This window comes from Metschnikowia bicuspidata (assembly GCF_001664035.1).
Source record: "Metschnikowia bicuspidata var. bicuspidata NRRL YB-4993 chromosome Unknown METBIscaffold_6, whole genome shotgun sequence".
NCBI classification, from domain to species: Eukaryota; Fungi; Ascomycota; class Pichiomycetes; order Serinales; family Metschnikowiaceae; genus Metschnikowia; species Metschnikowia bicuspidata.
In genome coordinates this window covers 405260-430632 of record NW_017387736.1, presented here as the reverse complement: position 1 = coordinate 430632, position 25373 = coordinate 405260, and the positions used below count along the sequence as shown (strand labels likewise).

General features: G+C 51.3%; 11 protein-coding genes across 11 annotated transcripts; 5 read left to right on the top strand and 6 right to left on the bottom strand.

Moving 5' to 3' along the window:
* Positions 1-77: 77 nt before the first annotated feature.
* On the top strand, positions 78-2255 carry METBIDRAFT_60020 (putative amidase). Its single transcript, XM_018858310.1, has one exon. It carries the CDS (start codon positions 116-118, stop codon positions 1757-1759), a length of 1644 nt encoding a protein of 547 aa, XP_018710110.1. The 5' UTR covers positions 78-115; the 3' UTR covers positions 1760-2255.
* A 260-nt stretch (positions 2256-2515) lies between these two features.
* Positions 2516-4068, top strand: METBIDRAFT_79590 (uncharacterized protein; the record flags this gene model as incomplete). Its single annotated transcript, XM_018859095.1, has 2 exons — positions 2516-3919; positions 4054-4068. The coding sequence occupies 2 exons, from the start codon at positions 2516-2518 to the stop codon at positions 4066-4068; spliced, it is 1419 nt and encodes a 472-aa protein (XP_018710109.1).
* Positions 4039-7005, bottom strand: RAD54 (DNA-dependent ATPase). The gene has a single exon (XM_018855096.1). The coding sequence runs from the start codon at positions 6609-6611 to the stop codon at positions 4050-4052; it is 2562 nt and encodes an 853-aa protein (XP_018710108.1). The 5' UTR covers positions 6612-7005; the 3' UTR covers positions 4039-4049.
* A 51-nt stretch (positions 7006-7056) lies between these two features.
* METBIDRAFT_46329 (uncharacterized protein) lies at positions 7057-8355 on the top strand (the record flags this gene model as incomplete). Its single annotated transcript, XM_018858026.1, has 1 exon — positions 7057-8355. The coding sequence occupies one exon, from the start codon at positions 7057-7059 to the stop codon at positions 8353-8355; it is 1299 nt and encodes a 432-aa protein (XP_018710107.1).
* A 132-nt stretch (positions 8356-8487) lies between these two features.
* On the bottom strand, positions 8488-10290 carry CUP2 (Cup2p; the record flags this gene model as incomplete). Its single annotated transcript, XM_018854341.1, has 1 exon — positions 8488-10290. One exon carries the CDS (start codon positions 10288-10290, stop codon positions 8488-8490), a length of 1803 nt encoding a protein of 600 aa, XP_018710106.1.
* A 128-nt stretch (positions 10291-10418) lies between these two features.
* On the bottom strand, positions 10419-11197 carry METBIDRAFT_217139 (uncharacterized protein). Its single transcript, XM_018855097.1, has one exon. The coding sequence runs from the start codon at positions 11039-11041 to the stop codon at positions 10547-10549; it is 495 nt and encodes a 164-aa protein (XP_018710105.1). The 5' UTR covers positions 11042-11197; the 3' UTR covers positions 10419-10546.
* A 2079-nt stretch (positions 11198-13276) lies between these two features.
* On the top strand, positions 13277-15073 carry CYB2 (Cyb2p; the record flags this gene model as incomplete). The annotated part of the gene is made up of 3 exons (XM_018858017.1): positions 13277-13583; positions 13635-13745; positions 13791-15073. The coding sequence occupies 3 exons, from the start codon at positions 13277-13279 to the stop codon at positions 15071-15073; spliced, it is 1701 nt and encodes a 566-aa protein (XP_018710104.1).
* Positions 15074-16218: 1145 nt separating this feature from the next.
* MYO2 (myosin 2) lies at positions 16219-21302 on the top strand. The gene is made up of 2 exons (XM_018855093.1): positions 16219-16428; positions 16602-21302. Exons 1-2 carry the CDS (start codon positions 16403-16405, stop codon positions 21226-21228), a joined length of 4653 nt encoding a protein of 1550 aa, XP_018710103.1. The 5' UTR covers positions 16219-16402; the 3' UTR covers positions 21229-21302.
* On the bottom strand, positions 20906-21825 carry METBIDRAFT_33223 (uncharacterized protein). Its single transcript, XM_018856246.1, has one exon. It carries the CDS (start codon positions 21719-21721, stop codon positions 21377-21379), a length of 345 nt encoding a protein of 114 aa, XP_018710102.1. The 5' UTR covers positions 21722-21825; the 3' UTR covers positions 20906-21376.
* A 542-nt stretch (positions 21826-22367) lies between these two features.
* METBIDRAFT_79584 (uncharacterized protein) lies at positions 22368-22916 on the bottom strand (the record flags this gene model as incomplete). The annotated part of the gene is made up of 1 exon (XM_018859094.1): positions 22368-22916. One exon carries the CDS (start codon positions 22914-22916, stop codon positions 22368-22370), a length of 549 nt encoding a protein of 182 aa, XP_018710101.1.
* Positions 22917-23404: 488 nt separating this feature from the next.
* On the bottom strand, positions 23405-25193 carry METBIDRAFT_79583 (uncharacterized protein; the record flags this gene model as incomplete). The annotated part of the gene is made up of 3 exons (XM_018859093.1): positions 23405-24175; positions 24844-24880; positions 25177-25193. 3 exons carry the CDS (start codon positions 25191-25193, stop codon positions 23405-23407), a joined length of 825 nt encoding a protein of 274 aa, XP_018710100.1.
* Positions 25194-25373: the final 180 nt, after the last annotated feature.

Here is a 25373-nt window from a genome sequence, read left to right as displayed (position 1 = left end):
CGCCTGCAGTCAGGTACACAACATACCATGCATGTTCCATCCAATGTGACATATAAGATGTGCCATCTACAACGTGTTGCACGGTTCCGCACAAAGAGTAGCAGTACAATAAAAAATGCCCGTCTCTACCCTCGATTATAAAAGCATTGCTTTAAGGAAACGTCAGCATAGAAACGCCCAGTTCAAAAAAGAGTGGTTGGTTCCTGAGTTTGAATTGCCCACCCCAGAAACCAAGGACGTGTCCGGATGGATCGAGAATTCTGACGTGCTTTCCGAGCATGAGCTTAAAATTACTTCAGCATCAGCTGAGGAAATCGTGTCTAAGATAAGAGAGGGTTTATGGTCTGCGGTTGATGTGACCAAGGCTTTTTGCCATAGGGCTTCTGTTGCACATCAATTGACCAATTGCTTATCCGAGGTATTTTTTGACGACGCAATCGAGCAGGCCGAGAAATTGGACAAGTTCCAGCAGAAAAATGGAAAAACCCTAGGTCCTCTTCACGGTTTGCCCATTGCAATGAAGGACAACTTCAACATCAAGGGCCAGGCCACTTCGGTAGGCATCGTCAGCTGGTCGGTTTCCCCCGAAAAGGCTGAATCGGATTCTGTCTTGGTTAGAATCCTTCGGGAAATGGGAGCTGTGTTTTATGTGAAAACCAATGTGCCAGTGGCTATGATGATGCCGGAGACAAACAATCATATTTACGGAAACACGGCCAATCCGTTCAACCGGCTATTATCTGCCGGCGGGAGCAGTGGAGGCGGTGCCAGCTTGGCCTCCCTCACAAATGCTATCGCAGTCTCCACTGATATTGGCGGCAGTATTCGGATTCCTGCCAGTTTTGCCAAGGTGTACTCGTTAAGACCTACATTTGGCCGGTTTCCCACGTATGGGGCTCGGTCTGGATTACCTGGTTTGGAATCCGTCAACAGTGTCAATGGCCCCATTTGCCAGGATATCGACACACTAGAATTCTACTCGAGAATTGTTGTCGAAGGCAAGCCGTGGCTTCATGACCCTAAAACAGTTGAGATCCCGTGGAGGCCCATTACACTCGAGGGCACAATGACATTTGCTGTTTTGAGTGATGATTTGATAGTTCGCCCCACACCGCCCGTACTTCGTGCCGTAGATAAGGTGAAAGCAGCACTTATCAACGCCGGACACGAGGTGATTGACTGGGAGCCAACAGATCATCTTCGCTTATCAGAGATCATCACGAAGTTTTTCGTGTCTGATGGTGGCGTGCACTTGAAAAAAGAGATTGACAAGACCGGTGAGCCCTTCTTCCCATACATGGAGAGGTACGGCACTACCCCAGAGATGAAAGTCGGCGAGCTTTGGGATTTGCACTATGAGAGAACCTCTTTGGCTAAAAAGTATCTCGACAGATGGAACGATACGAGCTCTCAAACTCAAACGGGTAAGCCCATTGACGCCATCATCATGCCTGCCAGTCCATTTGCAGGAAATCCCCATGGAAAGTTCCATGACCATGTTGGGTACACATCTCCCTTCAATCTTTTGGACTACACGGCGGGAACATTCCCAGTGACTAGAGTGGACCAGTTCGTAGACATCAAAGAAAACCGATCGACGTTTTACTGTGAGACGGATAGGAAAATTTGGGAGGACTACAGCCCGGAAGAGTCACATGGTGGATACGTCGGTTTGCAGATAATAGGCCGGAAATTTGAGGAGGAGAAAGTGATTTCTATGATGAAGTTGGTCACCAATGTTTGCGCACCATCTTTGTGAGATCCATTTCGGATTATGGAGAGTATCAACCTTCTAAAGATCAGTAATTAAATGCATTGCTTCAGCTATTCAAGAAATAACAATCAAGAAAAGAAAAAATACAAAACAGAATTAGGTAATCTAAAACGGCGGAAAGATAAAGAAGTGGCCTCTCCACACCCACGGACCAGAACAGTAACATTTGTTTGTAATCACCAGGATTTGGCAACCAGCGTCTTCTGGTGAAAGAAAAAGAAGCTAGGCAGCCGAAAGCAAGGGGATTTGCTCTTTCTGTGGACAAATTCTACTTCTTTTACTGAATCCCAAAACGGAACCCCAGATACGGCTCCAAATGTCGTATTGAAGAGGAAACCCGCATTATTGCACGAAATTAGAAACATGAAACTTTGCCCAGCATTCTCGCAGGGAAAAAGGAAACCCGAAAAGCAAGCCCTTTTCTCAAGGAGATACTGCAAAACGGGAAAGCCGATAATATATATTTTTGCGAGCGATCGGGCGATAACGTTGTTTCGTATCTCTAAATCTCAGCCGTGCATATCAGCCATATTTGAGCCACAGTAGTAATGCAAGATTCGCGGCCAATTTGGTTGCGCATCCCAACATCTCAACATATCGGGTTGCGATGCCCGATACATCAGACTGCACGAAGAGGCAACGGTTCATTGCTTAAGATAAGCTGATCTGAAATTGTATATAGTCATAGAGAACATTCTAGCTTATGTTGTCCCATATAACTGATCCTTCAAACAATACTGTATGTCCAAATTAAAAGACGTCCTTCTCGGGAAGTCGTCCTCCGACCCTGCCGAGGTCAAACTTGTGCGCAAGATCGACTGGTTCGTTCTTTCCTTCTGTTGCCTACTTTACTGGGTTAATTACTTGGACAGACTCAATCTCTCCAATGCATACGTCAGTGGAATGAAGGAGGACTTGAATATGGAGGGGAACCAGTTCAACCTCATCAATACGTGTTTTAATATCGGGTATATCGTTGCGTTGATTCCCCACAACTTGATTCTTCTCAAAATACGCCCCAGATACTGGCTTTCGTTTTGTTGTGTTTCCTGGGGCTTACTCACGCTTTCTTTATACAAAGCAACTGGCTATAAATTTTTGTGCGTGGTGAGGTTCTTCCAGGCTATGTTCGAAGCGCTGACGTTCACAGGGTGCCATTTGCTCTTAGGGTCATGGTACACCGAAGAAGAGCTTGCGAAAAGAGCCGCCATTTTCACGTCGTCGGGGCTTTTGGGAAACATCTTCTCGTCAACCATGCAGTCTGCCATCTACACGAACATGGACATGAAAAACGGTCTTGCAGGGTGGCGCTGGCTCTTCATCATCGACTTCTTGATCACTGTGCCCATTGCCATTTACGGACTCATCTTTTTTCCCGACACTCCCGATACATGCAAGGCTTTTTATTTCAAGGACGAGGAGATCAAGTTGGCTTTGCAACGAGTTAAGCCGAGACCGCATACAAAGCTTGACTGGACTGTTGTCAAGCGTGTTTTGGGCCGTTGGCACTGGTGGATGTTCTCGTTCCTTTGGGTTCTTGGGGGCGAGAATGAATCGTTTGCTTCAAACTCGCTTTTTTCGCTCTGGCTACAATATTTCGGATATACTGTGCCGCAGCGGAATCACTATCCAATGGGTGTCTTTGCTATGGGCATTTTGGCCAACTTTGTCTTGTGCTACTATATTGACATAACTCACGGCAAGTACCACTATAGAGCGGGTTTAGTGATCGCTGCGTTTGTGCTTTTATCGGCCATTTTGTTAACTGCAAGACCTTTAGACAAAAGCTTTGTTTTCGCCTCCCATTACTTGAGCGCATGGTCATTTGCCGGCCAGCCGGTGTTTTTCTCTTGGGCCAATCTCGTGACCTACAACGATGTCCAGGAGCGTGCTGTGGTGCTAGCATCCATGAACATGATGAGTAATGCCGTCAACGCATGGTGGTCTTTGCTTTTCTATGCCGCGGACACTGCACCGGAATTCAAGAAGGGTTGTTATGCAATGATCGCCACTGCAATCGCCTCCGCAGTGACTGTAGTATTCATCAGATACTTGCAGCTTAGGGATAAACGCGAAAAGCCCCAAGATACTATTTTGGAAGATGCAGTGGATGGAAAATCCGAGGACATAGTGCTTGAGCAGACTGTGTCTGCTTGCTCAAACCCTGGGCCTGGGTCTTTAAAGAGGAATGCCAGCATTAGCATCAATGAGGTGCCTTCGGCGGAATCATCAACGCAGGTGAATATTAAATAATGCTAGGATTGAATACATGTCACTAGTGTGAGATGTACTGAAATGCAAACGAAACATCGTTGAACTCGCTCTCGTTTCGCAAGAGGATATCCTCGTTGTTACACAAAGCCTTGTGGTTTAAATGATTCCATGTCGTAGCGTCTCCGTACAACATTGCCGGTGACTTGACGAGCTGGCCCTTTTCTCGAGAGCACCGCCTGCAATTATAGGTATCATGTGTGTCACATTCTGTGTCCAGTCGGTATTGGAAAAGAAGGCGCAACATGTCACCACTGAATATACGCTCCACGTCCTCCTTCTCATCCACAACACACGACGACAACGAGAGCTTCATGGATTGTCTTTGGAATATCTTTTCTTCGATGGAGCCAGTGCAGATGAATCTGTAAATGAAGCAGTCTTTTTTCTGCCCGTCTCTCCACACTCTTGCCAACGCTTGCTGGTCCGATGCAGGGTTCCAATCAGGGTCCATCAAGACCAACCGGTTGGCACCAATCAAGTTGATACCACACCCGCCTGCTTTGGAGGACAACAAAAAGATGAACTCTGGGCCATTGGGGTCGTTGAACTTGTCGACGATTTTCTGTCTCTTGTTGATGCCCATCGTGCCATCAAGACGAAGGGAGCCAAATCGCTTATAGCGGCACATCCGCTCAATCAAATCAAGCGTTCGTGTGTAGTTCGAAATGACCACGATTTTGTCGTTTGTCTCAAGGTGGATCTTGTGCAAGAAACGCTCGAGCACAGAGAACTTGGCCCCGTACCAGGTCTGGATCTCGCGGCCACGGCCGCCAAGATCCAGCGACTCGTACTCGTCCGGGATGAGCTTGTGACTCCCATCCACTTCCTGTGGCAATTTCAAAAGGTCAGGATGCGTGCACAACTTCTTCAACGTGTCAATTGCCTTCAAAGGCTGGGAGCTGATGACTTTCTTGTTGGCGTCCGAGGTGATGAAGTGCTCGTAGACAGCCCTCTGGAAGTCCGTGAGCCCGACGTACACTACGTACTCGTACTTGACGGGCAAGTACTTGGAGAGGATGTCGTTGGTGCGCCTGATGATGAACTTGGAGACCATCTGCGACAACTCGGTCAACTTCTCCTGGCCCTTCTTCACCTCGGTGTCGGACGCGTCAGCATCCCTGCCCTTCAAAATCGAGTTCTCGTAGTGCTTGCGGAAGTCGTTCCTGGTTCCGAGGTAGCCTGGGTTGGCGAAGTTGAGAAGCGAGAAGTACTCGGACAAATCGTTCTGGATGGGCGTGCCGCTCAATATCACGCGCCGCTCGCAGCGGAGCGCGTTGAGCGCCGTGAATGTGAGCGAGTCGCCGTTCTTCAAGCGGTGGCCCTCGTCCGCTAGCATGAGCCCGACCTCGGTGCCCGCTAGCTTGTCCACGTTTCTGCGCAAAGTCTCGTAGGAAATGATCAACACGGGCCGCACGATGTTGCGGCCCGACGCCACCGACCACTGCTGGAGCGCCTGGCCCAAGTCAGCAGCCTTGGTGCTTTTTCCGTCGACCGCCAACGGCGTGAGCACGCCCTCGCCCAACCACTTGATGATCTCGTTGGCCCAGTTCCGCACGAGCGACGACGGGCACACAATGATGCACTTCTCGATGGTCTTCTTGCCGCGCGGGCCCTGCCGCAAAAGCGTCCACATGAGCGCCAAGCACTGGAGCGTTTTGCCGAGCCCCATTTCGTCGGCCATGATGCACCCCTTCGCCCGCGGGTCCTTGAGGCCGGCCGTGCACCGGTAGAGAAACTTGACGCCCTCGATCTGGTGGGGCCGGAGGATCTTGGCGAGCCGCGGGTCGATGACCACGGGCACGTCCGGGTACTTGATGGCAGCATCGGGGTTCTTGCAGATGCCCAAAATCTCCGCGAGCGACTTCTGCGGGCGCCGTTTTTTGGCGGGCGGCTCCTCGGCATCGAGTGCCTCCGGCTCCGACGAAGACAGCCGGATCACGGTGGGCTCGCGCGGCTCCGAGGACAGAATGGAGGAGCACGAGGCGTTGGACACGTCGTCGTCTTCTGCCACGGGGAACACGTCGACGGTGGGGTCGTAGAGGACTATGGCAAACTCGCTCGTGGGGTCGTGGAGCGCACGGGGCGGCAACACGACTTTGCGCCGCGTGCCCAACGGCGGTGGCGGCAAGGCATTGGCCACGAGGTCCCTGTTGGATTCGGTCCTGGCAAACGGCACGGCAAACAGCCGCCGGAACGCGGTTTCCGTATGGACAAGCGCGTTGCCTTGTAGCCGTGCCCGGGGCATGAGGGCGCCGCGTTTCTTGGGCCGGACGGGCTCGCCGTTCTCATCGACATTGTACTCCTCGCTTCTGCCAGGGCCAGGGCCCTCTGGCACGTCGCCGTCTGCGTAGTTTTTGGCGCCGTTTTTGGCCTTGCGGTCGGGGAGCCGCAGCGGAACGTTTTGGTTGAGAGAGCCGCCGGACTTGTTGGCGAAGGGCACCCGGAAAGGCTTTGCTAGACGCGTCTCGGAGTCCTTGATTTTGGGCGGGCGGTTCTCCTTGGCCACGCCGGCGCCGGACCCGAACGGCGTCGTGAACTTGGTGAGTGGTTTCCTGACGGCCATCTGCGTAAGGCCTGCGAGAAAAAAAAGCGGGGAGACGGTGGAATTGTGTGGGGCTTGGACGTTTCAAATACACTGGATGTACGCCTTGATGTCTATTTGGGCGTTCCTGCGGATAGCAGGGCAGCGGAGGCGAAACACGCCCGCGTGTGCACACGCACCCGTACACCCGCCTGGGGGTCGTCCTGGAGCCCAGGCGAAAAACGGCAAAAAAGTGCTGTTTTTGGGTAAAAGAGTGTGTCGGCCGCTAGCGCGAGACACGGACACACGGGAACGGGCGGTCTTGCGGCGCAGATCGGACAGCGCCGTGTCATCGGGCCAGCCAGGCGAAGCCGCTATATGCACTCCCGGAACCATGCTCCAGTCTTTTCCACAACCTGTAAAGCTTGCCGGCTCTTCTTCAAGCGGAAACCCCGCCGAAACCGAACTCCAGCTAGCGCCAAATCCGATGGATGAGATTCTCGCTAAAGCCAGCTCGCAGGCAGTGACGTTTGCAATCCGCTCGGGCATCTCGTTGGCGTCCGGGTTTGCCATCAAGAAGGTGTCCCAGTTGCTAGATAAGATCCCGCCTTCAGAAAAGGCTCGCTTGGAGAAGACCAGTGCCCGGCTCAACACGAAAACAGCCATTTTGGCCACTTCCATTGACCTCATCAAACTCAGCGCTGCGCGGGGAAACTCGGCCTTGGAGGCCACGGTGGACATGGTGTCGGACTTGAAGGACGAAATCGACACTTTCGACGCGGAAATCGCCGCTATTTTGCAGGGCTTCAGCTCGGCCAACGAGAAGGAGTCGGTGCGGGCCGCGGAGCGCAAGATCTCGGCGCTCTTGGACTCGGTCAACGACGCCATTCCGCTCATCAACCTCGCCCTCATTACTAGCGGGGTTTCCTTGAACAATGCCATGGACCCGCGGGTGTCGCCCAGCCGGCTCCTCCAGGCGGCCAGCCACGTGACCGGATCCAACGCCGAATACGCCCGGCGTTCTGAAGGCCCCGTGAGCGTGGGCCCTGTATTTGATCTCAAGTTGTACTCTGTTTTCTACAACCCGAGTCGACTCAAGTACGTGGACGAGACAAGCGCGGCAAGCACCGAAGGAGGAGCTTCTGCCGTCTCCTGGAAAGAGGAGTTTGCGCGTGCGCTGTGCCTAATCGAGCGGGTGCCAGGCAAGCTATACGAGTACGATCTTGTGGTCACAGAGGATTTTGACGACGGTCGGTATCACGACGACAACGAGGCCCCGGTCACCAGGCGGTACAAGGTCCGCGACATCAGCAAGCAGTTTTTTAGTGCCAGCGGCAAATTGCTCCGGCTCGAGGGCTCCAACTCGCCAGTGCTTACGTTGAAAATACAGACTGCAGGGGCCCCAGAATACGTTGCCTTGGGTGAAGTGGGCACGAGTTTTGACGACGCGGACAGTGATAACGACGACGCGGACGGAGACCCCGACACGGCGCTCATCAATGCCAAGGAACTACAAACGAACGAGAAGTTCAGGAGCCTCTCTCTTTTGGAGTACTTGGTGCGACTCGTGTCGCTCCAGGAGAGTGAACAAATGTCGATCTTGGAGGTTAAGGACGAAAAGCTTCTGCTTTATCTCCACGACCGCACCGACAAGTCCTTTGTACCGCTCAGCCACGAGGAGAAGCGGAGACTACAGACGAAGAGCGAATCCCATGGCCACATGCTCCAGGTGGACTCGAGTGTCCACCGGCTTAAGAATTTGTCGTTACAAGAAGACGCTGTTTGATCATAGCGTTGTCCTCTTCGTTGTTTATTGAAGACAGTTTATAAAGCCGATAAATAAGTCGCACGAGGACCACGCATGAGGAACAAAACCGAAGAAAAAAAAAGCTTAAAAAAACTTCCATGTGGATTCCAGTCATAGACCATTCTGCAAAGGTTGTGTAGTCTCAAAAAGCTCCTGATACATCGGTATCAATGAGAAGTCTGGGTCTTCAATGTTGAAATCATCGTTAAGTTGGGGAAACAGTGCGGTTTGAGCGACGGAGACATTGTCCCTGGGCGGAAATGCGGTAGACTCCTCAGTGACCTCGCGTAGATACGAGTCAAGCTCTGGTGTTCTCTTTGCCGCGGTATCGTCGTAGCCGATGAACCTTTTTTCAAGGATCTTCTGCGGTGAATTTTCCACCGAAGAGCCGGCTTTAACCGAATATAGCGCGTGGTCTTTCGACATGGAGTTGTGGTGTAGCTGCAGATGCGAACGGGAAAGGGACGCCTTTCTTCGTGTCTGCAGAACCTGTCTCGAAGGCATGGATGACTGCGGCGTTACGTTCCCGCTGAACTGCCAGTTTCTCGGAGCTTCCTCGTCGCTTAAGATGGGCAACAGACGGTTCTCGTTGTAAAGCCCCGGCGAGTTGTAACTGGCGGTCTGAAAGTCGTCGGTCGAGTTGTTGTCGAGATTGAAAGGTGGGTATGCGGCGGAGGTCTGTGCCTTCGGGAAGTTATGCTGGCTGATCTGCGAGGACTCGAACAAATTCTGTTTGCTCGTGTTCGAGGACGTGGACGCCGCGGACATGACGCTCTCGGACCGCTTGGGCCTGCTGCTTTGATAGCCCACTGTGAATGAAGACGACGGCTTTAGAGGCCGCGGGTGGTGCGTGGCGCCCGAGTTTATGTTGGTGAGGGAGGCCGAGGATGGATGCGTCGACTGTAGGCTTGTTTGAATAGATGAGTTTATGGGTTGAGAGGAGCCACTCCTGTTGCGGCTGAGCGACGTGTGCGGCCCGTCGGTCTTGAACGTGCTAGCCAGCACGGAATAGGGCAGGGACACGCCATGCGTGCCCGTCCTGTGCGGGTCGGGGCCCCGCGAGGGGTCCAGGTGGTTGCTTCCCTCGGGCAAGCCCAGGAGCGGGAGCGATCTGTCGTGCTCGAACGAGTTGAAGCCGACCAAGGGGAAGAGCGGAAACATGTTCTCCATGAGGTCCAAGTCCGTGTCGGAGGGCGAGTGCGGGAAGTAGGCCGTGTCCCGGTCCTGCGGCGGCGGCGGCCGGCGCGGGAGCGCAGCGCCGGCAAGCCCGGCAGGGAAGGCCTCCCCGAAGCCGTGGTAGGGGGCGTTGGGCGGGGGCGGGTTCGGCGGGCCGGGCCCGGGCTGGGCATGCAGCATGTGTGCGGGCGCCACGGGCGGGCCGGCGAGCGGCTCTGCCGGCGCGTGCTCGGGCGTGCCGCTGGGGAACTGGTCCAGCGACGAGAAGTAGTCGAGGAGCCCCTGGTTGGTCTCGAAGGGCAACGCGATGTCCTCGATGAGGAAGTCCAGGTCATGCTTGGACGCGGCGCCGGCCGGGCCGCGCAGAAAGTCGCTCTGCAGCTGGCTGGCCTCGCTGTGGCTGGCGTCGCCCGAGTCCAGCGCAGCCACGTCCGGGCTGGGCGGCTTCCGCGGCGCCACGGGCGGCTTCTTGTCCTTGGCCACGCACGTGCAGTGGGAGTTCTTGTGGCACAGGCACGACGCCAAGTGCTGCCCGGGCGACTTGCCCTTCTTGCCGCAGTGGCACAGCGTGTGTGCGTTTTTGATTTTGCGCTGCTCGCGGCAGTGTGTACACTGGGACGCCGGGCGGCCCTTGGGCTTGATCATGACCAACGTCTTGTCGGTGTGGGTGCACGCGCTGACGCGGTGGCCGCGTATGCAGCGCTCACAGGCGTACTTGATGCCGTTGAGGAGCACCATGGGTCAGGGGGGTTGGGGCGGCCTTTTAGGGCGGGGGCAGGGGGGCTGCCGGCGCTAGCAAGGATGGGGGCAGTGGCGGGAGTGGTGCGCCCACGACAATCCGGGAAAAAAACACAAAAACGCCCGGGAGAAAGGAGCGGACGGGGAGGAGGCGGGTGGCGACGACGTGATGCTCCAGGGCACGTGGTCTGTCTCGCCTGCGTTATATGGGGCGGGCTTTATATTTTTAGATGGGGGCGGAAGATTCCTCCTGTTTTTAGTGGTGGTTCACGTGGAGTGAGACAAGCGCCGAAGAAGTTGAGCGTGTGCGATTTGGGGCTGCGCGAAAACAGGATTTTTTTTTTTTTGGCCCGCTTGCCTGGCAGCCGCTCGTGACTGGAATTGCCACGGGGCGGAGGCTGGGGCCGCGCGCCGATCCTGGCTTGGGGCCGCCGCCCTGGGGCCGCCTGCGCATGCTCCCAGACAGAGGGGGGGATGTTGGGGCCGACGTCGGCTTTGGGCGTTTTTTTTTTTCTTTTTCTGCCGCCATATTGTGCTGTGGCGTTTTTGCGGCTTTCCGGATGGGCGCCCGGGGCTTCCTTGCATTTATTGCTGGTGGGGCATGGGTATTGGATGGGCGACCGTGGTGTGTTTGCTGCAGGATTTTGCCGTTTTGTCTGGGCGAGGCGGGCTGGGTGCCGTGATTTGGGAGCACTGCCTGGCGCGGCCGGTCGAAGCCCCAGGGGCCGGTCTGGCAGTTGTCTGTCTCCATCTTTTGATCTGTGGTTTGTAGGTTGTTGTTCTCTGGTCTTGATGGTTTTTGTATTGTTATTTAGTATTTGTTTTGTTATTCGTTGTTTTTTTGTTATTAGTTGTTTTTCTTATTTATTATCTGTTTTGTTGTCTAGCATTTGTTTTGATAGTGGTCATTTGTTTTGCTATTAGTTCTTTTTTTGCTAGTAATTGTTTTTTCTTATTTCTTCTTTTTTGTTATTTAGTATTTGTTGTTTGTTATTTAGTATTTGTTTTGTAATTATCTTATCTGTTTTGCTATTGCTAGGGACTTCACGGGACATAGGGGTTATGTATTACTATTTGATCACTGGTTTCTCTAGAACTAATGTCACGCTGATACCAGGGTCCTTACAACTGTTGCATACATTTTTTTGTTATTTATTATATGTTTTGCTCTTAGTAATCCGTTTTGGTATTAGTTTATTGCTTTGTTATGAGTTATTTGTTTTGCTATTAATTTATTTGCTTTGGTCTTAGTTAATTGTTTAACGATTAGTTATTTGTTATGTTCTTGATTATTTGTTTTGCTATTATATTTTTTTTCTTATTTGTTATTTTCTTTGTTACTAGTCATTTGTTTTGTTCCTTTCCATTTGTTTTTTATTACTTATTTGTTTTGCGATGTTATCTGTTATACTATTAGTTATTTGCTTTGGTGAAGTCCCTAACAGGTATTAGTTAATTGTTTAATTATTAGCTATTTGTAGTGCTTTTACTCATTTGCTTTTGTTTTTCGTTTTTGTCATCCCAGTTTATTCCATCCCGTTTGTATTTTTTTGCTTGTTTTTATTTGCTTCTTGTTGATTTTGTTAGGCGTCGCCTGTTTTAGTTGTTTGATACCGGTGACCCGTCATTTGCCTCCTCTCCCTCTTACGCAGTCTGCGCCTGTTGAACTTCCGTGCAGCGACTTTGTTCTGGTCCTAAGCGAATTGGCCCTGCCGAGAAGTATACTGCTGACTGTCCAAGTCGGCATTTTGTACCCGGAGTGCTTGTATTGCGATTCCTGGCAACTCATGTCATGGCCAGTCGCCAAGCAGACCATACGGCACACCTTTCCAATATACTTGACTGAGAATTGGACATCCAATGGTGACACTGCCCGCTCGGGCCCTGGCCCCATTGCCTGCACTCCCGCACCTCTGGCCAATCAACGAGAAACGCCAGTGGCCAATAGAGCGAATCTACTAAAGCCATACGCTTTGGCCACGCCGGCGTGCTTGCACTTTTTTGCAGTGACTGCACTTTTTGCTGGCGACTGCACTCTTCTTCTGGGCGTTGAACCTTGCTTCCAGCCACGGCTTAGAGCCACTGCATCTTGCTAAGCTGGGGCTGTTTTCGGCGTTTCTGGTGGGGCGGAACCGAGCCAAGTCCCATGCCTACCGACCCGCAGTTCGCACCCACGGCAGATCCATGGCCCTCAGTGCTCTTTGCTTCGACACGAAAAACAATGGGAGGCATAACGAGAAAAGAAGAACAAGAAAAAAACAAAAGAAAAAACAAAGAAACAAAACAAAAAAAAACAAAAGAAAAAACAAAAAAAAAACGGCCACGCGTCCGTCTCTCACGCCCTATCGGGATATCGAACCAACAAGCACCAGATATCCTGGAGCCATTCGGACCTGCACGGGCCGCGCGGATGCTGGCGCCCTGACCAACGGCTTGTTGCTCAGTGGCTGGCTTTCGCGGCCGCTGGCCTGGAGCCCCACACCAATACCCAGCCGTGCAGGCCCGAGCTGTCACCTAATATACGAGCCATCACTGTGCCAGGGCTGCCCATGTACTAGCCAGTGCCCACCCCCATTCACAGAGACACCCCATTCTTTTGGTTTGAGAGGTGCGTGGCAATAAAGAGCCGTGCCGAAAGCAGAAACCAAAAAACAACAACAACAAAAACAAAAAAAACTAAAACAAAAACTAACACAAAAATCCATTCGTCCTTCCTGAATGTCCCGTCAGATGTCCAGTCCACTGAGGCGCACCAACTGGCGCAGGGCCTTCCCCGCATTACGGGCGCGGCCCGGCCCCTAGAGCGCACTTTGAATATACCATCGTTCTTCTCTCCACACCTCGTCTTTTCCACAAAAGACACACTGAATCACAACACAGACCACAATACCGGACCACAATACCGGACCACAACACCGGGCCACAATACTGGACCACGATCCTCAACCAAGCAAACACCACGCCTGCCCCCAGCCAGCGCACATCCATGCTCTCCTTCTCCGAGGTCAGCGCACATAACCTGAAGCAGGATTGCTGGGTGATCATCCATGGAAACGCCTACGACGTGTCGGGCTTTGTTGACGAGCACCCCGGCGGCGCGGCGGTCATTTTGAAGTACGCGGGGAGAGACGCCACAAAGGCGTTTGACCCCGTGCACCCGGGCGACACGTTGACCCGGTACTTGCCTGCAAAGTGCCACCTCGGACCCGTGGACATGACCACCAGGCCCCGAGGCCGGCCGAAGACAACGCCTGAGGGGGCGCCGATGCCAGCGGGGACCCGGCGCTCGCCCGGTGCACAAACGCAAGGCCACCCTGCAGCCGCACACACGGCCCTGCTGGCAGACGGCGCGGGCGCGAATTTCGTGGCCGAGTACGACGTGGAGTACGACGAGCAGGACGGCCAGGACCCGCTCCCGGCTGCGGGCGCCGCCGGCGGGGCGGGCGTTAGCGCGGGTGCAAACGGCGAGCTGACCGGTGCAATCAACGACGCAAACGGAGCAATCAACGACGCAAACGGCACAAGCAATAGCACAAGCACCAGCAACGGCGCCGGCGGCCTTGCCGAGCCCCTCGCCGAACACGGGCAGCGCAGGAAGGCCCTTGTCAAGGCCAAGCCCGCCCTCTCCCAGATGTACAATTTGCACGACTTCGAGTACGTCGCCAAGCACACCATGGAGCCCACCGCGTGGGCGTACTACTCGTCCGGCGCGGACGACGAGACCGCGCTCCGCAACAACCATCTCGCGTACCACCGCATCTTCTTCAACCCCAAGGTGCTTGTCGACGTCTCGCACATCGACACCAGCACCTCCATGTTGGGTGCCAAGACACTGGTGCCCTTCTACATCACGGCCACGGCGCTCGGCAAGTTGGGCCACCCGGACGGCGAGAAGGTGCTCACGCGCGCCGCGGCGCGCCAGGACGTGGTGCAGATGATCCCCACGCTCGCGTCGTGCTCGTTCGACGAGATCGTGGACGCGGCCACCGGCTCGCAGACCCAGTGGTTCCAGCTCTACGTGAACGCGGACCGTGAGATCACGCGCCGCTTGGTGCAGCACGCGGAGCGGCGCGGCGTCAAGGGCCTCTTTGTCACCGTGGACGCGCCGCAGCTCGGCCGCCGCGAGAAGGACATGCGGACCAAGCACGTCGAGGACGTGTCGCACGTGCAAGGCGCCGGCGGGGCCGCGGACCGCACGCAGGGCGCGGCACGCGCCATCTCCTCGTTCATCGACCCGCGCTTGAACTGGGCGGACTTGCGCTGGTTGCGCTCCGTCACGGACTTGCCCATCGTGTTGAAGGGCGTGCAGAGCGTGGCGGACGCGCTCACGGCCGCCGACCACGGCGTCGACGGCATCGTGCTCTCCAACCACGGCGGGCGCCAGCTCGACTCGGTCAGGGCGCCCGTCGAGGTCTTGGCCCAGCTCGCGCCCGTGCTCCGCGCGCGCGGGCTCTTCGGCAAGCTTGCCGTGTTCGTCGACGGCGGCGTGCGGCGCGCCAGCGACGTGTTGAAGGCCGTTGCCCTCGGCGCCACGGGCGTGGGCATCGGCCGCCCGTTCTTGTATGCCATGTCCACGTACGGCGACGCGGGCGTGGAGCGGGCGATCCAGATCTTGAAGGACGAGATGGTGATGAACATGCGCTTGCTTGGGGCACCGCGCATCTGCGACTTGGACAGCTCGTTCGTGGACGTGTCGGCGTTGAGCGCGGCCGCGCCGGACGACCGGCTTTTCAGCGGCGTGTACGAGCCGTTGCAGCCGCCGGAGTTCCGGGCCAAGATCTGAGGGCCCTGGATGGAGAGGAGAGAGAGAAGTGACGGGGTGAACCTACTGGGTGCTGAACATGTGAGTGCTGGGCTGTGGTGACGAGCGGGGCCTGTTCTGGTGGTTTCTTGTGTGGTGATGTCTCGCCAATAACTGCCTGGTGGTTTCTTGTGTGGTGATGTCTTGCCAATAATTGCCTGTGGTTTCTTGTGTGGTGACGTCTTGCCAATAACTGCCTGTGGTTTCTTGTCTGGTGATGTCTTGCCAATAACTGCCTGTGGTTTCTTGTGTGGTGATATCTCGCCAATAACTGCAGGGTGATTACCCTGATAACTACTTGCCTGATGATAACTCGCCTGAGAATGACATCTCAGCTATTATCTTTTGGTCTTTTTTTTTTGGTAACGCTTTGCGTGGCATTATTAAGGTAAGAGTTCCCGGTATTCCTGCAGTATACGGCCATATTTTGTCTTACCTGGTGATGTCCTCCCAGCAATATCTTCCCCACTGACTTCGTGCCTTCCTTGCAGACCCGTCCTTGATCTGCCCGGGCATAAGTTCTCTACGGTGGCACTATCCCGGATTTTCGCCGTTTTTCTCGGCGTCCAGAACAAGAACTGTCCTTGCCAATTTCGTGAGTCCCAGCTCTGCCAGGGCAGGTCCTGGCTTGGAAATTAGCTGCCGCCTGCAGACATGAGACGGGCCGTCTTCTAGACCGCGAGGCGGGCGCTGCGCGGGGCGCGGAGGACGGGCCACGCCAAACATTCTTGAAACAAACTAGACACGGCTCGAAACGCGCCCGGCCGGCAGACTGGAAAACGACAGCGACACAGGCGAGCCCCGCCCACCACCAGTATCCTCGAGCCCGCCATTCCAACAGGAAAAAGGAAAGCCTTCCCCAAACACACCCTCCGCCAGCACATTGATATGCTCGTAGACCCGTAGACGCCGCCGTCCCGCGGCGCAGAGTGGGCCAGATCATATTCCGGCCGCGTCACGTGACCACGCGGTGCCCAGTTTTTCTCTCTTGATTCGCCCCAGGCCTTGTTTACATACACGGGCTTTTCCTCGAGATATCCAACTACAATTCTCTCAATCTGTTTGAGCCGTGACGAAGGATCCGCAGAACTGACCGCCAGCTTGCTCCCGGTAAAAGCCAGTTTTCGTGCCCGAAAAGTCCTGCTTCCGAGGCCACCTTTTTTCCCCCCTCCCTAGCATAGTTCTGCAAAAGACGCGGTTTCGCTCGTGAGATCACTCTTGGCCGAGCCTCCCATCTCTTTTTCTTACGAACTTTGCCCATATACCCCGCCACTTCCGGCCCATACCCCCGCAAAAGTCCTACCCAGCACCATGTCTGCCGTCTACGACGCTGGAACGTATGTAAAAACATTTTAGGTCCTTTTCTCCGGCGATCTCCTACTTTGTTTCCACGGGCTCCATAGGGCATACCAAATACATGAAAGGCCGAGCCAAGTACAGCAATGTCTTGGCTTTTTGTTCATGGAACGGGCCCATTTTTAAACACGCAAGTATACTAACCCCTCTCTAGCCGCTGCTGGTATCCCGACGAGAAACTCGGCTGGATTGGTGTCACGGTCCAGCTGAACACGCAGAAAGACCTGAAACACATCTTGCACTTGGTGGCAGACACTGACGACTCGCAGACGTACACGGTTGAAACCGAGAACCTCAGCGAGGACAACGAGAAGCTACCCCCGTTGCGCAACCCGCCCATTTTGGAGGCTGCTGAGGACTTGACGTCCTTGTCGTACCTAAACGAACCCGCCGTATTGCACGCCATCAAGGTGCGGTACGCCCAGTTGAACATCTACACGTACTCGGGAATTGTGTTGATTGCCACCAACCCGTTCCAGAAAGTAGACCAGCTCTACTCGCAGGAGATCATCCAGGCCTACGCAGGCAAAAGAAGAGGCGAGTTGGACCCTCACTTGTTTGCCATTGCCGAGGACGCATACCGCTGTATGAAGTTGGACCAGAAAAACCAGACGATTGTTGTGAGTGGAGAGTCTGGGGCGGGAAAGACGGTCAGTGCCAAGTACATCATGCGCTACTTCGCCTCTGTGGAGGAGGAACCGGAACTCAAGAACAACGTGGCATCAGACCACAAGGCCGATATGTCTGACGTCGAGAAACAGATCTTGGCCACGAACCCCATCACGGAGGCTTTTGGTAACGCCAAAACCACCAGAAACGACAACTCCTCCAGATTCGGCAAGTACTTGGAGATCTTGTTCGATAAGGAGACGTCCATCATCGGCGCGCGTGTCAGAACCTACTTGTTGGAGAGGTCGCGGTTGGTTTTCCAGCCGAAAAACGAGCGTAACTACCATATCTTCTACCAGATGTTGGCGGGTATGACCGAAGACGAGAAGGCCTCGTTGAGCTTGACCTCTGCAGAAGACTTCAAGTACACGAACCAAGGTGATGCGATCGAGATCCCCAATGTTGATGACAGCAAGGACTTTGCCCTCACAAACGAATCTTTGTCTTTAATCGGCATTGACGCCTCGAAGCAGACTGATATCTACAAGATCTTGGCTGCTTTGTTGCACATTGGTAACATCGAAATCTCTGCCACCAGAAATGATGCCCATTTGTCCGCTGATGAGCCTAACTTAGCCAAGGCTTGCCAGCTACTCGGAATCGACGCTCATGCGTTCAGCAAATGGTGCGTGAAGAAACAAATCACTACCAGATCAGAGAAGATTGTCAGTAACCTCAACCACAAGCAAGCCTTGGTTGCTAGAGATTCCTTTGCCAAGTACATCTATTCTGCTTTGTTTGACTGGCTTGTCGACTACATTAACGCGGACTTGTGCCCTCCAGAGGTTGCTGAAAAGATCAGCTCGTTCATTGGTGTTTTGGATATCTACGGGTTTGAGCATTTTGAGAAGAACTCTTTTGAGCAATTTTGCATCAACTATGCCAACGAAAAGTTGCAGCAAGAATTCAATCAGCATGTTTTCAAGTTGGAGCAGGAAGAATATGTCAAGGAAGAGATCGAATGGTCTTTCATTGATTTCGCAGATAACCAGCCATGCATTAATTTAATCGAGAACAAGTTGGGTATTTTGGCTCTTTTGGACGAGGAATCCAGATTGCCTGCCGGCAATGATGCGTCGTGGATTGAAAAGATGTATCAAAACCTTGACAAACCCCCAACCAATAAAGTCTTCACAAAACCTCGTTTTGGCCAAACCAAATTCGTTGTCAGTCATTATGCACATGATGTGACCTATGACATTGAAGGTTTTATTGAAAAGAATAGAGATACTGTCGGCGAAGGACATTTGGAAGTCTTGAAGAGCACAGATAATGAAATGTTGCAAAGTATTTTGTCTGTTCTCGACAAAAACAACCAGGAACTCGAGAAAGCCAACGCGAACCCATCAGGAAGAAAATCCATTGCTTCGAAAAAACCTACCTTGGGCTCTTTATTCAAGAATTCCTTGATTGAGTTGATGAAGACTATTGATTCTACAAATGCTCACTATATTCGATGCATCAAGCCAAACGAGCAGAAGAAGGCATGGGAGTTCGACTCTTTGATGGTCTTATCGCAATTGAGGGCGTGTGGTGTCTTGGAGACCATCCGAATTTCATGTGCGGGATTTCCCTCAAGATGGACATATGTGGAGTTTGCTGATAGATATCATATTTTGGTTCAGTCTGACGAATGGATAAAGGTCATGAGTGGAGAGACGACACAAGAATCAGTATCAGAACTTTGTGGCAAAATCTTGGACAAGAATATTGATGATCGTTCGAAATACCAATTGGGTAATACGAAGATTTTCTTCAAAGCCGGACTTTTGGCTCAGTTTGAAAAATTGAGATCTGATAAACTCCATAAATCTGCTGTCATGATCCAGAAGAACTTGAGAAGGGTATATTTCCGCAAGCAATATTTGGAGACGCGAAACTCAATCATAGATCTTCAATCTTTGGTACGTGGACATATCAGAAGGTTGTCAATTCAAAGAGAGATCGAGTGCAAAGCGGCTACAAGAATGCAAACAACAATCAGAGGTTTTCTTGCCAGAAAGCAATTCAAAGATGCTCACAACTCTTGTCTCATGTTGCAGAGAGCCATTCGTGGGCTTCAAGCGAGAAGAAACTTTAGGGAATTGCGACTCGAGAAGTCTGCTCTTGTTCTTCAAAGTTCTTACAGGGGTTTGAGTGCAAGACGGTCGTACGTCTCTCAGAGGTCTTCCGCTGTGGTCATCCAGTCATTTATCAGAAGAAAGCTTGCACGTAAGGAATTGCTCCAATTGAGGGAAGACGCCAAATCTGTTAATCACTTACAAGAGGTCTCGTATAAATTGGAAAACAAGGTGATAGAATTGACTCAATCACTCACGGGTAAAATCCAAGACAACAAAAACCTTTTGATGGAGATCACAAACCTCAAAGACTTGTTGGCCCAATCCAGTAACGCGGCGGAAACCTTGAAAGTGAGAGAGGCTGAGTTTAACTCCGTTCTTGGTAATACGAGTGAGGAACACAAGAAAGAAATCGAGAGTTTGAACAGGGAGCTTGAGACTATCAGACAGGAATATAACTCTGCTGAAGTAAAGATAGAGCAGTTGACAGAAGAACACGCTGAGTTGAAGCAATCAGTACAGCGCAACATCGAAGAACTTAACGAAGCCAAGGAGGCCCTTGTCAAACGCGACACGATCGAAGTTGACTTGAAGTCGCATATTGAACAATTGAAATCAGAACTTGCCGCACTCCAAACACAACAGAAACTGATGTCTGTTGCGAAAATGAGAAGTGTGAGTAACAAGCGTCATAGCAGCGCCGCTGGTTGGAATGGGAACCCGTCTATGGAGCAAATGCAGAGACCTGTCTCTGTTATTGCCGTGTCAACAGATGAAATTAGTGATATCGATGATATCAATGATGAGCTTTTCAGATTGTTGAGAGACTCCAGGCAGCTTCACAGGGAAATTGTGGAAGGTTTGTTGAAGGGCTTGAAAATCCCCGCCGCTGGCGTAGCAGCTGACTTGACCAGAAAGGAGGTCTTGTTCCCTGCTAGAATTATTATCATTATTCTTTCTGATATGTGGAGGCTCGGATTGACCAAGGAAAGCGAGGAATTCCTTGGTGAAGTTTTAGCAGCTGTTCAGCTTATTGTTTCTGCGTTGAAAGACGAAGAAGTCGTCCCAAATGGAGCCTTTTGGTTGTCGAATACCCATGAGTTGTACTCTTTTGTGTCGTACGCACAGCAAAGCATCATCGCCAATGATGCTCTTTCGAACACCATGAGTGATCAAGAATTCGAAGAATACCTCAAGCTTGTTGAGGTTGTTAAGGAAGATTTCGAGTCTTTGTCTTACAACATCTACAATATGTGGATGAAGAAAATGGAGAAGGACTTGGAGAAGAAAGCCATTTCTGCTGTTGTGATGTCGCAATCTCTCCCTGGGTTCATGGCCCCAGACAGTTCTCCTTTCTTGACCAAGGTGTTCTCAACTGGTGTGCAATATAAGATGGACGACATCTTGTCTTTTTTCAACTCAGTCTACTGGTCAATGAAATCCTACTTTATCGAGAGTGAAGTGGTGAATGAAGTCATTGTCGAATTGCTCAGATTCGTGGATGCATTGTGTTTCAACGATTTGATCATGAAACGCGGCTTTTTGTCTTGGAAGCGTGGGTTACAAATTAATTATAACGTCACCAGACTTGAGGAGTGGTGTAAAGGACATGACATACAAGAGGGATCGGCATACTTGACTCACATGCTCCAAGCCGCCAAGTTATTACAATTGAGAAAGAACACAGAGGATGACATCGACATCATCTACGAAATTTGCTACTCTTTGAAGCCCATTCAAATCCAGAAGTTGATTTCGCAATATTATGTTGCTGAGTATGAAACACCCATCGCTCCTGATGTTTTGCAAGTGGTCGCAGACAAGGTGAAGAGCACTGATGGGTCAAACGATGATTTGTTTGAAATTATCTCTGCTGATGGTCACTTCAACGACCCTTTCAGAAGTGTTAATCTTCGGCCGTTTTCACGTGTGGAAGCCTATGTTCCTGCGTGGTTGAGCTTGCCGGTCATCAGAAGAATCGTTGAGTTGGTGGCCAAAAACGCTTCCGTTCAAGAATCGGCGCAAGCAGAAGACGGTACCGCAGACATCTAAGCCTGTCAAGGATGGGTTAGTGAGCTTTGCACATCGCAGAGATTAGATAATTATAGTCGCAGGGAATTCGGCAAACTGTAATGGGCAGTAGTTATAAGTTGTTTAATATATAATAGGATTCTATATCTGAGATATTTCACGCATGTTTTCATCTCTTTTTGGCTTTTTCTGCTTCTTCGGCCGTCTTGGTTTTCATTTGCAAAGCGTGCAAGCCCTGATTTTGGAACTCGTCGTCAAGCAACAGATAGATAAGACGATGTCTAGCAGGCATGTTTTTGCCCTGGAATTCTTCGCTCACGACCTCAAGTCTAAAATGAGACTCTTTCACGTTCGATGCATCTTGCATCGGCTGGTGGTGGCTGTGCTTGTGTGAGTCGTTGGCGATTTTCAAAAACGATGGTTTCAAGTTGGCTGAAATCTTGGCAATTATCAGTTCTTCGATGGGGCCTGCGGCCTCAGAAGAGCGGACAATTTGCGTGGCTGATGCAGACATGTTTCTCAATAGAACAGCAGATTTTGTAAATGCACGCAACATAAAGTTATGCTATGTTTTCGTGATGGGGCAACCGGGATTCCGTAGAGGTTTGTATTCGGAACGTGGTTACTGGTGGAACCATCGCGCAATCCCCACGCACAACGCCTGGTTGCGAAATAACTGGGGTGGCTTAAACTCGTGATAGTTTCATGTCTTTCTTTGATAGTGGATTTTTTCTTCAAGCCCTCTTTATTCCAATGATCAATCGCGATATCATAGCAAAAATCTGATTGTATCTGGAACATGCATTTCATTAAGAATTGTACGGTTGTGCAATTTAAACCTGCTTTCAATATATCCTTCTCACGAGCTTTTGGATTTTCTTGAGCTGAAATATGAAGCCAACAAAAGACTTTTTTGAAAATTATATTATTTATTGTGACCTGATTTTTATTCCTTGAAAACAAATGAACCTTTGCACACCACCCTCTGGTGACTGCTCACCTAACGGGTTACGCATGAGCCTTTAATCATTAAATGGCATCAGCTCACTGCAGAACGACCAATGAACACATCAAAACTTCCAGTTCAACTTAAAACTCTTTGAGTTTTCTTTGTGTCCAAGCAAAGACACTCCATCTTAGAGAAGACTATCCGATCCCCTTCATCTCATTCTGACACGCTGGGACTGTTGACCCCTCTTTTCCAACTTCGCCTGTCTTTTACTCTTCGCCAGCTGAGAAGGCTTTTCCTCCGCTGGAACCGGCTGGCCTGGAGCAGACTTATTTCCCATGAATGACCTGGCGATGGTGCTCACTTTGTAAGCCCCGTAGAATGGAATCACTAGGTATAAAAGCCACACCTTGTTGGAGCCAAAAACAAGCATGAGCACGTCACAGAGCCACGTGATGTAGATACAGTAGAACATATACTCAAAGAGGCCGGGACCCTTGATATCATCGCCCGACTTTACGAGTCTCTGGGTCCCCGTGACCAGATCCTTCGAGAACACCGGTCTTCCGCTCTTTTCAAGGACGTACTGACATGCAAAAGCAGGGGTTGAAAACAAAACATACTTCCACTTGCTAGCTGGTCTTTTGAACACGAAAAGTGCAAGTAGCACAAGCACGTTGACCGCGAGCGAAATCACGTGCAATTCCTTCAAGGTATTGGCATTTTTTGCGGCGGTTTTCTTGCTGCTCAGAGACGCCATTTTGAGTTCTGTTGTTGCCGAATGTTCTCGTATAAAATGGCTCTGGAGACGACTTTGCAGACGCATGGTCTAGTACGCGCGACTGCCAACAGCTGGGCGTCCCACGATGTAGTCATGTGACCAGGTGGAGATAACAGACATAATCGTAGCGGCAGAGGATGATGGTTGCAACTTAAGAGAAATTCAGTTCGTAAAACGAAGGAAACTATAGCTATTAATTTTCTGTTGATCTCGAGCTACGCAATGGGAGATGAGAGCTGCACTCGCTGTCACAAGACGAGAATACACGATTCCAGTAATGCAGCTATAGATTCTGAGGCTTAAAGTCTGACAAAATATCAAAGCGTTTGACTGTCACTCGTTCTTCTAAGCGGGCTTATCATGGCTCGAACTTCACGAATCAAGCCTAGACCCACATCAAGAAACCCTGGCCATACCAACAACTAAGCTCTTACCAAGCCCATGATCGACAATTTCGCCACTTTCAATCACTGGCTTTTCTTCTGCGAAGTGATTCTAGGGACCAGCACCATGCCGGCAAATCTCGCAATGCTTGTTCTCACAGGGCCATAGTAGATGGCACGCAATTGCGGCGGCACCATTGCGCTGTTCAACATTGCCCCAACTCTAGCGTCAAGTTGCTCCACGGCCTGCCTAGAATAAGTGGACTCGTCGTAACGCAACTTCAAAAACACCAATACCGCAAGCGACCGGAGGCCAAAAAACAACACATACAGGGGATATCTGAACACCGAGAAAACCAAGCCGGGAAGCCCAAGCGCAATGTCGGAAATCAACATGAACTCGCTGAGAGAGGCAAAATATAATGCCTGGAGATTAAAGTTTGACGCGATATATGTGATCCGGTCGCTGACAGCAGCTTGGGTGTGAATAGACATGGGCATCTGGTTCAAGAGATGTTTCTGAAAGTAGGTGATGGAGTGGAAAAAAGAGTATACAATAAAGGGCATTGTTGCTTTGGTCCAGGGGCTCAATTGACCGCTGGAAAGTAGGAGCACGGCCGCAAAGGCGAAGTATTGCACGTTTTCATTGCGCAAAAGCTGAAGCTTGTTTGCCCGTGGCACCGAAACAGACTGGCGGATCACAATTCCGTAGCTGACCAATTGAAAGATAAGGGTGAGTCTTGAAAATCGCTGGGCCTGTTTTTTGCTGAAGAAGCCAAAGACTTGCCATGAAATGAAGCACACGATACTGGCCGCATGTCCTAAAAACCAGTACAATTGGGGCGATCTTGCCAACTGAGAAGTTTTTTTGGAAGCATTCAGCGAACTTGCTTTTGTTGTTTGATTGCCGGAACGGGCCTCTGGCTTTTGGGGCATTTCAGTGAAGAGAGATAGACTGGTGTATCGTGAGTGCTTTCATTGCAAGCTTGGAGAAGACTGAGGAACTTCCATCGAGCTTATCGTGGCGTCATGTATGCAGTCCGCCTGACTGCTAAGAAACACGGCATACTTTTTTTACATTATACATCCTATTCGAAGTTGCCATATGTGAATGCGTCTGTTCTGAATCGGCGCCATACATTTATACGCCAATGTAATGGGGAAGTGGGTCACTGGCAGGGCTTTTGTCACGTGATACATACATTGACTATTGCGGGCTCTTTTCCACTTGTGGCTCCTTCAAGACAACGAGTAATAACGATGTAACTTCGAGTAAATTAAAGTGTAGAAACCAGGAACGCTACTTTTCTCACCCCACCCAGAGCCCTGTGATCCCGAATCAGCTGTGTCACGTTTCTGATTAACATTAAGTGAACTGCAGCTCATCACCAGGTTTTGGAGGATTTTCTAGACCGAGTCAACTGCCTATCCATATATACAATAGACCCGGAATCCAGGTGCTTCACGTACTGTTTGAGCCCCGATTTTTTGTGCAAATTTAGCGAGCCTGCACAAGCGCCCACTGGAGTAGTAGCGACAAGTGCGATAGGCGGAGTCGGCCTGCGGAGGTCACTCTGTATCTCGAGGTCATTGTGATCCATTGTGTATTAAACCTTTTGATCATCGAAACCTAAATCCCACAGACAAAGAAACCCAAATCTTGTGTTAACCATGGATTTTTGCTTCTTTTTGATCGGATGTATGTGCCAGACAATTTCGGTGAGTCACGCATAAGATACTAACCTTGAAGTCCATGAATCCAACAAGCCTCTCAGCGAAGGCGGCAATGTCGCGTGCTACTGCGGTAGGTGCCACAACCAGCTGGCCTTCGGCATGAAATCGAGCAATTGGGTCACGTTGTTTTTCGTTCCATTGATCCCCTATAGTTTCAAGAAACGTTTGCGGTGTAACATTTGTGGTGCGTCGGCAGACCTAGATGACGAAGGCCTAGCCCGTCTAGAAAGAGGAGAGCCGCTAGCTATTGGAGGATAATGCAGCTGCGTCTCAAAACAAAAGCGCTTTTCTTTATGCTGCCTAAAAATATAAACGGACA

What these genes read in the sequence shown, in the direction of transcription:
- METBIDRAFT_33223 (XM_018856246.1), bottom strand. Translation starts at nt 21,721, where the DNA reads ATGTCTGCATCAGCCACGCAAATTGTCCGCTCTTCTGAGGCCGCAGGC.
- METBIDRAFT_60020 (XM_018858310.1), top strand. Translation starts at nt 116, where the DNA reads ATGCCCGTCTCTACCCTCGATTATAAAAGCATTGCTTTAAGGAAACGT.
- RAD54 (XM_018855096.1), bottom strand. Translation starts at nt 6,611, where the DNA reads ATGGCCGTCAGGAAACCACTCACCAAGTTCACGACGCCGTTCGGGTCC.
- METBIDRAFT_217139 (XM_018855097.1), bottom strand. Translation starts at nt 11,041, where the DNA reads ATGGAGACAGACAACTGCCAGACCGGCCCCTGGGGCTTCGACCGGCCG.
- MYO2 (XM_018855093.1), top strand. Translation starts at nt 16,403, where the DNA reads ATGTCTGCCGTCTACGACGCTGGAAC. An exon ending in GCCGTCTACGACGCTGGAAC is followed by an intron (nt 16,429 to 16,601) that starts GTATGTAAAAAC and finishes ACCCCTCTCTAG; the next exon opens with CCGCTGCTGGTATCCCGACG.